The 16,016-nt window shown below is 40.1% G+C and overlaps 1 protein-coding gene across 18 annotated transcripts in view; it reads right to left on the reverse strand.

Annotated features, from left to right (window-relative positions):
- The window catches only part of rims1a (regulating synaptic membrane exocytosis 1a), a 107,938-nt gene that overhangs the window by 46,934 nt on the left and 44,988 nt on the right, over positions 1-16,016 (reverse strand). For all 18 annotated transcript variants that reach the window (XM_027276104.1, XM_027276098.1, XM_027276102.1 and 15 more), the window contains exons 5-6: positions 9,341-9,612; positions 6,251-6,948 (exon numbers count right to left, since the gene is read on the reverse strand). In XM_027276104.1, coding sequence (XP_027131905.1) covers positions 6,251-6,948; positions 9,341-9,612 — 970 coding nt within the window. The remainder of the gene's footprint in view (positions 1-6,250; positions 6,949-9,340; positions 9,613-16,016) is intronic.

Here is a 16,016-nt window from a genome sequence, read left to right on the forward strand (position 1 = left end):
AGAGACCGGCTCAGATACTGTAGATGAAGCAGAGACGGTGACCTCCTTCATATCCCCATGATACATTCACACACACACACACACACACACACACACACACATCCACCCGCCCATACAGAAGAAACTGTATACACAGCACATACCAACCTGAGTCCTCTCATACACAGCTCGGCCAAATTTGGGGGCTCTTCACAAGGTATTTGTTTACAGTGGAGAGCGTTACGTTTATTGAATATTCAGGCCTGGGCTAGAATTAGAAATGTATCACCACAGTGGCAGGACTCAACCTCAAAGTAGTCCGCAGAGGCAGCAATGATACCAAAAGGACAGCTAAGCCCTTTAAAATGCTTCAAATCCCTCCCAGATATTTTACAGATTTGATGTTGTGGATTTATGCAGCGCTGTGAAGCTAAATAAAAACTTGATGGTCACTATGAAGCAATATTACCAAAAAACAATTTAAATAATGCACATTTTTCTTTGTATTTTATATATAAGTGGAAATATATATAAGCTAAAAGCGGGAAGTATAAGTGACTATATATATATATATATATATATATATATATATTACTATACTTATACTTCCAATTCTATTGTACCAAAGGAATAATAAATTCATGAATTTATTAATCTCACAAAGCTTGAAAAGTTTAAAAGTAAAAAACAAAAATAAGTTTACAAAATAAAGAATAATCAAATTTATCAATAAAAAATAACATTCACAAATCCTGTAAAAAACCTTTTAAATTTTACTTTGTTATTACATTTACCGATACCTCTGCCAATCATATTCAATCTCACAATTCGTTTTACTCCTTGTGTCTGATTGGCCGGACTCCCCATAACACATGATCAGTCTATAAATTCTACAGTTCTATGATCTGACTTCGAAGGTTTATGCCACTGAACTGAGTAAATGATTTCTAAATAAGCATGAAAGTTCACTCTTGACCTTAATAATTTGACAAAACAACTAACTTTTTCCAGGACTTTCAACTATATCATGCAGTCTTCACCAGTGGATAGAGCCTGATTGAAGAGCTGGGAATGCCTACAACGTGGACGGCTGCCTTTCAATAGAAAGGAGCTCTTAAACATCAGAAATATCTTTATTTTCTCAACTATGATTGCTGTTTTCTAATTGCTAATGGAGACAGTGGGATACAGTTGAAAGATGATACTGTTTTCTTCATTGATTTCTTTCAGTATCAACTGTCTTTTAAAACCACTCAACATGAACAGGTGCATTTTTAATCCTATCCAGCTGGATATGTTGGAGAATTGCACTAAATATTTCCAGCGGTTCAGCCCCTGCTCATCTCCTGCTTTAGTCCAAAAACACAGCCTCCTCTGTACACATGGGCCGGGGTGTCGAAATGTGTGGAGGACCTGGACGACACTGTTATGACACAGAGTAAAACAGAGCCAAGCGTTCCTATGAGCCAGGAGGCTATGAGGTTAATGACTTGTGACAACTTATAGTGACATTATGTAATCTTAAAGCAAACACTCTGATGACAGACAACTGAGTTCTCGGTTTCATAACTCGAGCATGAACGTAGTTTCGTGCAGTGGGTGGGCCACATGGGTGAGTGTGTGTTCTTGTGTTTGTAGACTTAGAAGAAAAATTATCAAAGTCACCATGGGATCGGGAAGCCATAAGGTCATATGCTGTGCAGATATCAATAGTATTATGATAATTTAGTAATCTATTAGAGTCATCTTTAATGTTCCTGACAACAGAATATAAAAGTCAGAATGAATGCAGAAGCTATCACCATCAAACTAAAAACATAAAAGCAAAAGTTTAAGAAATAAAATAGTGTTTCTAGCTTACTACCAAGAGTATTAACCATGTAACTTCCAAGGCTGACTACATTGGTCAGTGTAATTCTACACTGAAATGAACTGTCTGTTCATATTCACGTATTTTAAATGGACTATCAGTTTATGCTATATATATTTAAGACACTTTTACAAGGTTCTTCTTTCATAACAACTCTGCTGGAAGCATTAAAAAGGCATCTGGAGACAGAGATGTAGCTGGACTGGCTGTTAGTAAGCTGCTCAAGCTGCTAAAATCTGGTAGCAGCACCAACAAAATCAACAGTCATCAGCTAGAAATGAGGAGGCTGCTTTTGGTAACTGTGGAGTCAAGAACAAAAAACACAAATTCTAGGGGTATATATCTACCTCCAATACTGTATCGTTGCAAAATGGTTATGTGCTGGGCATAGTCAGAGTAATTAGGGGCTGAAGGAGCAATTCTCAGCATGTAAAATAAAATAATTGTATAACTTTTACTTTCTAAAATAAATGTTCTAAAATGTAATTTTTATTTTTTTACATATTTTCTAATCGCTGGAGAAGTTTGGGGTTCAAAAAAAGCTTATGACCAGAAAATATTGACAGACTGTGGGATGTTAGTACGATACTTGCGCAGATCATAATAGGATGTACTGTGCTGTGACTGACTACACATTTTAGTGTGTGTATGTTTTGTTTTTTTTCCCCCCTCCACTGATCTTACGATGATTTACATGCCCGGACACTTCTTGGCTGCCAGCAGCCACATCTGTGAGCTGACCTGGTCTCAGTCTCAAGCTAAAAAAGGAAGCGGCGTCTCGCAGCCATGCTGGTGTGTTTAAAACCTGGCCTGACAGAACACTCTCATCCTAAATCTCCACTTGATCAATGTCGCAGAGCCCAGTCTGAGTCCGGGTTGGCACTGCATGGTCCTCATCGTTCTCGTTGGGGCACCACACACACTCCATCCATGTCACCTTCCGGTGAAAGTGTAGCTTTAATGTAGCACGAGTATGGCTACAGTCAGCTACGGTGTGTTTGGTAAATACTGTCATTGTCATGAGGTGAAACTGACTACTGTAAAAAGACACGGACCGACATGTAACGGTAAATAAAAGAGTGAACTATGTAGGAGTGAGTGATCATCAAAAGCTAAACAACACTTCTATTTTTAGAAAAATCATTTCTGCTCACTTGAGCATGCTCATAGTTTCATAGAACTGCTTCAGTTTGTAACTATAACACATATCCAGGGCCCGTTAGATGTTGGTGTATTAAGGATGCACATTCCTCACTGTGTTTACATATATTGGTTACAATAACAACACTTAATGGTGAAAAATGTCACTTGCTTACATCCTGTCAGCATTGGCAATGCATAACCCGGTTTAATCCAGAACATTAAGCTAAGAGTGGGGCCCGACCATACTGACAAAAAGTTAAGTTCAAGTTACTCAACTCAACTCAACTCAACTTTATTTATAAAGCCCTTTAAAAACAGCTGCAGCTGACACAAAGTGCTGTACATAAAATAGAACATGAAATAAGACATATAAAACAAAGAACAATATAAAAACAATAATAAACGATAAAACAATGTTCAAATAATATTAAAGCAAAAACAGAAACAGAGTCTCATGCTGGGTTAAAAGCCAAGGAATAAAAATGGGTCTTAAGACGTGTTTTAAAAATGGACAGTGAAGGGGCTTGTCGAATGCATAACGGGAGGTCATTCCCGTTAAGTCTCAGGATGGACATAATTCAGGCATGTATGGCATTTCTCAAGATTATTTTTTGGGCTTTTGAACCTTTATTTGAAAGTGACAGCTGAAGAGTGACAGGAAGGTGGAGAGAAAGATTAAAGGTTATGGGCAACACACTGTAAAAAAAATAAATATAATAATAAAAAAAGAAGAAGAAAAACTGTTTGCCAGAATTTTACCATAATAAATATAGTATAACCTTTTCTAATATTACAGTAATAGGATATAAGGACTGTTGATTTCACATATAAGGTTGACACTTAATTTAATAATCTTCTGTAATGATGGGCAGTATGTCTTTACATTCAAGAAGAACTGATGAAGTTTCAGAAATTAAAACTTGATTGGGCAGTTTTTTTTTAACCATCATCCATTCAATTCATATTTAATACTAAGTTCATTATTAACCTTGGATTCAGTAGACTAGTGTTACATAAAAATAATCTAAACTAAAAAGCTCGACTTAAGTTTACTTATCAACAGCTTTCAACTTTATCTCAGTCTATGTTTCAATGACTCCCTGCCCTGTGCACACTACAGACTTTGAGATGTGGCTGAAAACCACGGAAAAAGATGTGAGTGAGTGGACCTTGAGGCCACCTCTCAGAAAGCTGTGAAAAAAATGAAAACGCATGAAAAAATAATACATAAGACATAATTTAGTTGTGCAATATAAACTTCTAGAGGAGTCACTGTTTTCTACATTTCTGGGACACGGGAGGAAACTTTTCACTTTAAGTTCAAAAATAGTCACATTTTAGTTACCATCCTCTTAAGAGGACATAATGTGATTAATTTTGAATTGCAGACATCATATTATATCTTTCCTTTGTGTTTTTTTTAGTGCATGTAGCAAGCCTATAGCAGGACAGGACTGGTTACTGCTACCTCGCCTGCAATTCAAGAATAGCAGAACATCCCTCCCCCTCGGGTAGTAAACCCATTGGCCAATTTATCATTAGCTTTTTTTATTTTTCTAAAACAGTTAGATACATAGCAGTGAGCCTGTGTGCCATGTTATGCTTCATCTTAAAGTGACATAACCCAGCCTGGACATGACAAGGTTAGAGTGTAAACAGCAGTGTGTTCTCAGGCTTGGGGACATACTTGGCTATGTGAGGCCACACGGTGTCAACACTAGGATCAAGTGGGGTCAAACTGCCCCATCCCGGATACACTAACACGGACACACATATGTACACACAGTGTGGGACTGTCTCACCTCAGGGCCAAGCAGAAAACAATACAATATGACACACGGGAAAACATTCACACACACACACACACACACACACGTGTTATCAGGCAGTCGGCTCTGGCCCACAAAAGTGAGACTGTGTTTCAGACATCACTCGGAGTGTTTAGAGATGATAATGTTTGGTGTGTAAGAAAGATTTCATGGACAGGATATATAAAGGGAACATGAAAGTGCTTTTGCAGATAGTTACATAAGAGCTCTGAACCCTGAGCTAAAGAGGAGACTGATTCACAAAGTCTGAATGAAGCAGCATTCACGTCTCATGATAGAGCGTTCAAAGTGTTCGTACACTGCACATTTAAACACATACACAATGTAAGTGTGTGAAATAAATTGCGTTGTTCCTTTAAATGAACATGATTACTGCACAACAGAGAGCTGCAAATGGCTGGAGACACTGTGTTCCTGGGTGCCTTGAGGATTGCAATAAAATCAAGACAACAGTTAACATGGTGTCCCACAGGCAGCCCACTTGTGGACAATCAAAGGCAAGTTATATAATGTGAAGATGGCAATGCATTCTGTGAGACTGTGCATTAACCTTCTCAATAACTTCTCGTGATTGTACTGTAGCTGTTTGGTTGCCATTTCTGACTGTTTCTCTGACAGTTGACCCTGACATGTTTATTTCTGTCCCTTTTCCTTCCTGCTTGCCATTTTCTCCAGGTGCCATCTCCTCTTCTTGATTATAATATACTGAGATTTATTACTGAGATAATATTATATTGTGCAGTTTGTTCCTATGCAGTGTGTGGTGGATTTAGTGACTCATCAGGAGGATGTGAATGGTCCATCGGTACATGCAGCAAACAGATCTCACTATAGTTTGTTTACTTCCTCCTCTATGAAAGAAGAGCTACCTTCTCATTTTAGGTAGGTCTGAGGTCTGTCGTGTATTCACGTGGGACAACAGATGACATGAAGTATGCTCAAAAAGCTCAGAGAAAATACAAGAAAATAAATTACGTTGATTTTTTTGTACTGAATTAAAGGTCCAGTGTGGCATCCAGTGGTGAAGTTGAAAAATGCAACCAACTGAATGCCCCTCGCCTCACTCTCTCATTTCCAGTATGAAGGAAATTACAGTGGTTTTAAAAAGTCGTGACAAATGCAAAAGGTCCTATGTAGAGCCAGTTTTTGGTTTGTCCGTTCTGGGCTACTGTAGAAACACAAGAGGACCCACTCCATACTGTACGTAGGTTCTCAATAGACCCCCTTGAATGTTACACACTGGACCTTTAAATCACATACTACATATATATATATATATATATATATATATAATATATATATATATATATATATATGTAGCTATATGTAGCTAAGAGTACCTCCTTGGCATTAGCATATTAAGGAAGTGAGTCCTATCAACTAGCATTTTTTTCATGACCTAAATGTGATGATTGATATCGTCTCTCACCTCTCTCGCTGACGCTTTCGATCTCAGCATCCTCACAGCTGCTGTACTCAGGCGTGGTCCCTCCCTCCTCTTCTGAACTGCTGACGCTGGTCTGCCTCTTCCCTCCGGCCCCCAGCCCTCGTTTCGACTTGTAGGGCCTCGGTGGCGGTGGGCGCAGAGATTCTGATTGGTCAGAACTTAGTGAATCATTGCGGAGCATGCTCTCAGCCTTCTCCCGTTTAGTCCGTCTCACCACGGGTCCCTGGCCAGGGGCGGAGCCAGGGCCTGAACTGGGAGGTTCTCTGAGTTCAGGGGGAGGAACTTGCTGAGCAAGGGTGTGTTCATGCGGCCCGCCAACCCCACCCACCGTCCTCTGACCAGGCCGCACGCCATCCCCAACCTCCCCTGCTACGCCCATACCACGACCCTGCGCGGGCACAGGGTGGCCCCGGCCTCCAGGAGGGACCGGCCCTGCTTGGCGAGGAGGGGCACCGCTGTGGTCCATGTGGTGGTAGCCCCCCTCTTCTGTCCGTCTTACACCACCACCACCTCCTACAGGATCATGCTCCAGAGAGCGTCCCTTTGTCAGCCGCCGGCTTTCCCTGCGCTCCCTGGACTCCCCCCGGAGGTCCCGGTCCATAGAGACCTGGGTCTGTAGTCTGGGCTGACCTTGCCGACGTTCTCCACGACCAGCTCCTCCGCCTCCTCTTCCATTTCTCCTGGGGAGAAATCAATATGAGACAGTGAGAGAAAGAAAAGAATCAGTGAGAGTTGTTGTCAGACGAGGTATTTGATTTCAGGCACTTACATCAATGGATACTGTATTTACACGGCTGGAGGACTGTTCTATAAGATTAAGCTCACACACAAACAGAGACCTTTTTAAGGTCTGCGTTACTCGAGTTAGTTTAAAGTCATTGTAAAGTAAATTCTGAGATTTCTCTTGAAAAATAGTTGCTGAAAACTTTGAACGATATATTTCTGAAATGTGAAATTAGACAGTTAGACTCTCCCATTACTACACTTGGTTATACTCTAGTACAGACTAGTACAGTCTTTGCTAGCTGCAGTAAGGACCTTTTCTTGAAGGAACATTTTTTGGTACTTCTGCACTGGCTTCACTTTACAGTCAGAGAGGTTGCTGCTTGGTCAGCAGCCAGGTTGTCAGCCCTGTTTGGCTGTACAGCAGCGCTTTAAGCTAAATGCTAATGTCAGCATGATAATAATGGCAATGTTAAAATACTTAGCAGGTAACGTGACCACAATCTTAGCTTAGTGTTACTAACAGTTTTGCAGGTATTCGATTATAAACCAAAGCAATGGACAATTCTTCTAAATCTATATACAATATATATATATATTATGATCTTTTGTTGATCCATTCTGTCTGTATTCTGTCTGTCCATCTAGCAGAGGAATCCCTCTTCTGTTGCTCTTCCTGAGGCTCCTTCCATTTCTTTAAAGAGTTTGTCTTGGCAAGCAATTTCTTATCCGAAACGATGTTCTATGGACAGAGGGTGTCGTGGCAAATTCTGATTAGTGTGCTATACAAAAAAAAATGGCTCAACCTGACAATACATTTTGCTCAAAACCCCAATTTCTCACTGAAAACCCCAATCAATGAGAAATTGATTATCAATATGACTGCAGTTCAAGTTTGTATCAGTTCACTAAGTCATCCTCTACTAGGACTGGTAAACTAATATTCGAATAATATTCGAAATTCGAATATTAGTTTACCAGTCCTAGTAGAGGATGACTAAAAATATGTATATTCGAACGTAAAAATGAATATTCGAATATTTACTATTTGCTCAGGGCAGCGCGCGCATTGATTCTCCTCCGTTGTGTCCCATGGTGCGTCCCTTACTGACCTGTAGGCTAGCTATCTGCAGTCACGTGACACAACAAGGAAGCACCCCATCCCGCTCCCCACCTCAATGAAGAGCAGGCTACACACCAGTGATCCCGATGAGCAGTACAGTTTTGCATAAATTGCACTGAAGTTACACTAAATGTAACATGTTGAACATGACGCTTGGATTTAGTTTGAAGACCGAAAATAAATCAGCGTTTGACTACCACTGGTCGTTTTTCTTGACATTTGGCAGTGCAACGCCCTCTGTTGGATATAACGGGGTACTGTTACAATACTGTTACAAGTCCTATTCTCTGCGGGGGGAAAATAATTAATTAATTAATTAATTAATTAAGAATATTCGAATATATTCGATATTCGGACCATTTTTTAAGACGAATATTCGAATTCAATTTCTGGGGAATGTTACCAGCCCTATCCTCTACATGAATCTCGAACATAACATTACATCCAAACACAGATTTGAACTGTGTTTTATTGACCCTGTGAAATCCAGAAGTGTAATGTAAATAGAGTAAATGTTATGTGACATTTGACTTTTAGCTTTTACTTCCCTTACAACAGTTTTCTCATACCTGATTTTGCGTCTGGTACCATTTCATTGTTAACATAAGTTTCCACTAACAGAGTCACGAGTGAAAACACATTCTACTACCCAGTGTTTTGGAACCGACCGTGTTCTTCCACTACACTTAGGGAGGCATAAATAGGAAACAACGAGTCACACGGCTTGCTTAAGAGACATAATGCACCACTGTATAAAAGAAGACAAATATTAATATCTTCTACAAGGGCTGCTTTCTTTCTGATGGCTGAGAGAATGCAGTTTAAAGGGGCACTCCACCATTTTCACACATCAAGATCACTTTAATGGTCATGGTTAGTCCTGCCGTGCCTGTGAAAACAGTGGCCTAAAGGCTAATAACCCTGATGACGTCACAGTGATGTCATTTGGGTGATCTTAAACTAAATTTTTTTTAGTTTGGAAACACACGAGCACTGACCAAACAGGGAAGGTCTAGAAAATTACACTACTAAGTTGCATTGTGGGATTTGTAGTGTCTCGTGTTTTTTTGCAGCTTGACCCATACTAGTGACTAAAACAACAAATCTTGATGCAACAGGCATGAAAAGGTTTTCAATGATGTTGGCTTTGTTTTGCTGGGATAACAACAGATTCAAATGTGGCATGTTAGTGACGAGGCTTCTGTATCAAAATTGTTTCAGCTTACGTGTCTCGTGGTGGTTCGCTACGTGACCGAGCATCGGTTCCAGGTGTGGTCCCGGGTGCGCTGGGTCGGTTAGGGTCTTGGATTGTGGTGGTGGAGCCTGGGGGTGCTTGGGAGCGGGACCGGAGCTTCTTGTCACCGGGCGTTTGGCACACAGATGGCTCGCTGACGGCTGAACCGAGGCCAGCGGGTCTCCCAGCCGGACCAGTAAACCACTCGCCTGGCTTGGTCAGGATCTCCTGCTGCTTGCGGCAGTTATTACACACCCAGATCACCTAGGACACAAAGGAGCATGGGTAGAGGTTATGATCATAGCTAAATGGCAAAACTTTTATATTAGCATGACATCACATTCTGAGGTATTTAATGCAGCTGACATAATGCCACATTAACGTGTCCATCAGGAGGAAGCTACTCTTTGCTACAAACCATCTCAACCAACTACACTACTTTGCCAACCACTAATCGGAGGATCGGCTTCTGTCAAACAGGAAATAGAACAATGCACTTCCTAAAGCACTGTACTCCTGCCAGTGAGTGGTCCAGAAAAAAATGCTTTTATGGAAGCTTTTTAAGATCACCATCATGGCTGTTATACCAGGGAGCAGCTTGGCTTCCACTGCTTCTGGCCTCCAGATGAAGCACACAAAGCCAACCGGATAATGAAAAAGATTCAGCTCGCTGATGAAATAATATCTCTCATCACACATATGGACACCCACTATACACTAGAACTGAGAGTGACCAAATTCAGATTTCTTCCCCTGACAATTTGAAGTCAGTGTGTGAACATGTCTCCAGTCTTGATCTGCTCTGTTCACACTGCATGCCTTTAGTTTTTATGAGGAAGCATACAAACATACATGTCCATTTCTTCATTTTGGGATGTAACACATACAGTATGTGATGTCAAAACATTTTGACAGTGATGACAAATTTTACAAACACTATGTATGTATGTATGTATGTATGTATGTATGTATGTATGTATCAGTATGTTTCTGTCTCTTGTCGTGTATGTATCATTTCAGATTTTGTTCCTGCAGAAATACAAAGACCAAAGAAGAAGTAATTGTCTGGAATTATTTGGGAACAATGCTGTGTAACATTGCAACTTTTGAGAATAGTTTGTGAAATTATACTAATGTGTTTGCACAACCAAAAAAACAAAACCCTTGTGCTTTCATTCCTTAAAGGGTGATTGGAACTGATGATGATAATAATTGTGTAATACAGTCATGCCGTGAAGCTTTCTGAGATGCTTATCGTACCGCAAACAGATATAAAAATTACATTTCTGATAGCTTACTTAAAAAAAGTAGTGCAGCTGTTGATTGCAGCCCCCTCGTTACACCCTCTCCTTCCTAGAATGAAGGAAAAACTACAGTCCAAAAGTCCTTATCTTGGCTGTCCTGCCTCTTCCACGCCCACGCTGTTAATTCTGCATAACTTTAAGCCTTAATACTATTTGAACAAGTGAGTTCTATAAAAATTCACCATCAGTACAGTTGTAAACATGTATTATTTCTGCTGTGAAGTTGGACATTTGAACATGTGCGCTTATGGAGGTTTAAATGTTCTGTAGCCAGCCTCAAGTGGACACTCTGGGAATTACAGTTTTTCACACTTTCACACTTTTCTGCATTGGCTTCATTTCCCAGTTGAGGTTGCTGCTTGCTATAAACAAGATCTGGCTAAGCAAGTGACTGTACTCGTTAATAGTTTTCAATAGTTAAATAATAAACAGTACATTGTACAGTACACAGTACAAACAGTACAACAGTACAGTGCTGCACATTATAACATTTTTTTTTTTAATTATAGGTTGAAGTGTTTGCTTTGTGTAAGCATCATACGGCTTTGTTAAAGTGATACAACAAGCTGATACACAGAGTGCAATATGATCTCCTAACACTGTAAACTTCATTATATTTAGAAAAAGAACAATGTTAGAAGCTCTGTTTTTCTAATCTTACAAACATGTTAACTAGGGATGAGCGAGTACAGCATTATCTGTATCTGTATCTGTTGACCATATGAATTATCTGTATCCGTATCCGTACTCTGAGTGGGCGGGGGCTAACCCAAAAGTGGTCAGGATTTAACCCAGAACTGGTTGTCTTGAAATGGGGGGGGTGCAATTGATATGGGTTGATCAGAAATTGTTATATTTATTGCTGATTAGAAAACTATTTACAGGACAGCATCGAGCTTCAGATCAATGGTTTTGATCACGATAGCAAATGAAGTATTTACAGAAAAAGTTTTGCAACAATGAATACAACACAGTGTGTTGTTGATAATTTATTTTTTTTTAATTTTATGGTTCTTTTTTATTTATTTATTTTATTTCTACACCAGGTGCGTGTGTATGTGAGTAAGAGTGAGAGAGATAGAGAGAGAGAGAGAGAGTTTGTGTGTGTGTGTGTGTGTGTGTGTGTGTGTGTGTGTAGCTTAATTTGTAATATTATTTATACCACTAGTACGAAGTAAAAAAAAAGGCTTAGAGCCAGCTGACGGTTTAAAAAGAAAAATCTGACGACTGGCAGAGAGAGGGTGAGAGAGAGAGAGTGTGTATGTGTGTGTGTGTGTCCGACAGGCAGAGACGCAACGCGAGTCGCATTCTACGTTTGAACAAACCCACGATTACCTGAACTCTACTGGTTAAGTAAGTACAAACCTAGAGAGACAGAGAGCTGTTCTGTGTGAGTGAGCAAAGGGACACAGCAACACAATACATCTGTATGTGTAGGGGAGGGACGCTGTGACTAGCGCACACAGTCAGCTACCCAATGAGGATTTTCATTCAATCCCAGCACAGACATTGACTCGTATTACTCGTATAATACTCGTACTCCGCAAAAGTGCCGTGCTCGTTTCAGCCGAGTACACTTTAAATGCTAACATTCAAATTAATTAGAAATGATTAGTGAACCAAACTCAGAAACTATCAACCTGTTATGAAGACTAATCCTAAATAAGTAACTAGTAATTTTGGGTTGGAGAACATGTTTAACTTAATTTACTCCACTTCAGTTAAATTAGAAAAAATAATTTAATGTCCCAGGGTCCTTTGGGCGTTCTTTCAGACATGCGCAGACCTGGCTCACGCAAACCTTGGCGCCGAATTGCACGCTCTTTTCAGTTCACAAGTTCGGGCAAGTCCTTGTTAAAAGTTTTGCTGTGTAGGCTACGACTGGATAATTTTCACCTATTTGGTAAGTAAATATTTTTACTCTTTTGTCAACCATGGCTCTGTAAACATGTTCCAGAGCCATGAATGCATTGTTGAGCATTTAAAATAAATTGTAATTGCACTAAGTAAGTCACCATTGATTGTGTTTTTGGGGCTCATTACCATTAGGTAATATGTTTTTGTTGTTGTTGTTAATTAAATTAGCATGTGTCGTTTTAATGTCTATTGCATAACGTTAAAGTAAAATTTTACCTCAATATGATAGATGAGTAAAACTAAAGAGAATTAAGCTTTCATAATTCATGAATATTAAGTTAAATCTACAAAAAAAAGATATCTGAAATCCACTGATTTGAGTTACTGTAATCCAATTTATATAAGTTAATTTGAGTACTGCAAACTCAGAATAAATAAGTTACTGTAATCTAATTTATCTAAATCAACAGAAATTACTTTTTTTGAGGCAACGACTTTGCATATTTTTTTAAGTAAAGTCAACTTATTATAGTTTACAGTGTATCCGGCTCAGCTCTAATGTCAACACTCAGCTTCATCAGTGCTACCATAACTTTTTTACATAATGCTTTCAGTATTTTTATCTTACCGAAAAGCAACAGTTCTGACAACAGCAACCAATGAGACACAGCACTGGCAGCTTTAAACATGCACTAACTGAGATGACGAATAAAAACAAATGTGACTGTTCCTGTGTGCACGCGTCTTGTCAACATCGCTGTCGCTCCATACAGATAAGGGATGTGGGCTTCATCCGAGAATAGCTATATCAGGATTCGTGAGGGTTTGCAGTGTGAATGTGGCCACAGCCACAGTCTTGTGTTGACATTAGAGCCGGGAACGAGGAAGATTGGATGACAGGGGAAGTAAGGTTGGGCGGGAAATAAAGAGACAGTGAGAGGATGGAGAGCGAGAGCGAGCGAGGGGAGGTTAGAGTCAGTCCCTCTCCTCCAGCCACCAGGGTTCTCATTACTCCTGAACACTCCCCAATGACTCTTTAAAGAGAGCTAAAATAAAACACTCTGGCATTGGCCAACACAACCCCCCACCCCCTACCCCAGTCCCCTGTCTTCCTCTTACCCTTCCTCTCTCCCTCCTCCTCCTCCTCCCACTCTTCCTCCCTTCCATTCCTCCCTCCTCCAGATTGCTTTTGATTAAAGCTACAAAAGCCGAGGAGAAAACAGCTTTACACCAACGCAGCTATATTTATCCTGCCAAACACCCCAGCACCACCGGGGAGAGAGGGAAACGTGTGCTCACACATACACACACACACATACACAACCACACACACACGGCAAAGAAAGAAAAACACCGCCTCAAGTGGGACATTATAGCTTTGGTAAAAACATCCACCAATCTGTGATTTTCTGCAGCCAGACCGTCAAGGTGGACGGCTGCCAGATTGACACTGCAGTGCCGTCTACTCGTCGGTACGTTCACATGCAGGCGGTGATGACTAGCTGCCGTGTAGTCATGAAGGAATTTCAGTGCATCTTTAACCAAGAGTATTGTAAGTTTCCAATTTTACGGTTTCTGATGTCAAAAAGGTCTAAGAACCCTTGAATGCAGTAAATGTTCCAAATCAACTCACTCAGAACTGAAAACAACAGATTCAACCTGAAATACGGTGAACAATCCTGAACACTTCTAACATAACTATGGCTACAGCTAACAGTTTCCCAAAATCTCCAGATCAAGTCCACAACCTAAAAACATAAAGCAAGAAATCCTCATATTTGAGAATGTTTTTACTTAATAAGTGATCTGACTGACTGAACCACTGATCGATTCAATGTTTTAAATTGTATGTGGGTACTTTGACATCACAGTAGGAAAAGCACAGGTGGAGTTCATAAAAGAAATGATAACTGAATTCCATTTAGCTGCTTCATATTCAGTTGACCTGGTAAGTACTGGGACATCTAACTCTGTATGTGTGTGTTTTTAAAAACAAAATATGTTTTGCTCACGGAGCCCATTGAATATTTTAAATTCTAAACATGATACATTTCGATAAAATTGCATCGCTACCCTAAAATATGAAAACACTGGTTACATCAGTGTGATAAAATCTAAATTCTGTCAAACCCAAGCGGCAACCTCCATGGCTGGGAAATGAAGCCAATGCGGAAGTGTCAAAAACTGTAATTCCTTGAGTGTCCACTGTAGAACATGTCACCCTCCACAAGCAGAAATAAACATGTTTACAGCCTGGTACAAAAAACAGTTTTGGTCTCTATAGCTAATTTCCCCATTCATGACAACTGTACTGAGGGTGGATTTATATACAACTCACCTGTTCAGATTATATTAAGGCTTAAAGTTATGAAGAATTAAGAGTCTGGGGGGGGTTGGAAGAGGCAGGACAGCCAAGATGGCGGGGGCCAGTGCCAAAGACTTTGAGCTTCATAAACTTATAGGTGACGTCACACGTCATTCTTTAGACTGTCAGTGTGTTATGGCAGCATGCTGACTCTAGATAAGGACTTTTGGACAGTAGCTTCTCCTTCATGCTAGGAAGGAGAGGGTGAAACGAGGGGGCTGCAATCAGCTGCACCACTAGACGCCACTAAATCTTGATCCTTTAAGCATCACATTATCATTTGGCCTTCTGCGTGCATCACATTACCATAAATCAAGTCATCCCTTTCTAGTTAATTATCTTAAGACCGAAATGACGTCTCTCTTTAAAATTCATGTTGCTGATAATTAACGCACGGTGTTCTGATTAAGAAAATACAAAATAAATCTGATCAAAGAATAAAATTTGTCCAGGTGCTGAAAAAATTTAACTGATGAGTGGAATGATTTTGTTTGAAGTTTTGGGTTTTTTGGTGTACAGTGGTCCCTCGTTTATCGCGGGGGATACGTTCTAAAAATAACCCGCAATAAACGAAATCCGCGAAGTAAGTTTTACAATTATTATACATGTTTTAAGGCCGTAAAACCCCTAACCACACACTTTTATACACCTTTTTACACACATTTTGTACAGTACTCCCTTAGTTAATCAGGACGCAGAACACATGTGCAGTTCTCCCTTAGCCAATTTAGGACGCAGAACACAATGCGTGTTCATACTTTACAGTACGCTGTAAAAAAAAAAGCATGCAAAATTACACTGAAAAAAATCCGCGAAACAGTGAGTCTGCGAAAAGTGAACCGCGTTATAGCGAGGGACGACTGTACTCTCTAAAGCACATTTCAGTCCTTGATGGAGCAGTTACTGTGCTTCACCTTTGTGAGGCGTCTTTCGAGTGCGTTGATAGCGCGGGACAAATGTCCACCGTCATGCAGGTCTGAAGTGGTGAGCTGTTATTTTATGGGACTCGCTTAATCCCATAGTAATCCCTGTATTAGATCACAATGATGCTGAAACAAGCGTTGAAGAGGGGGAACAGTAGGCAGGCAAAGAGCAGCCTGACAGTAAGCTCACACACACACATACACAAACACAAGGATGGA

Source organism: Larimichthys crocea, chromosome III (genome assembly GCF_000972845.2).
Source record: "Larimichthys crocea isolate SSNF chromosome III, L_crocea_2.0, whole genome shotgun sequence".
Classification (NCBI taxonomy): Eukaryota; Metazoa; Chordata; class Actinopteri; family Sciaenidae; genus Larimichthys; species Larimichthys crocea.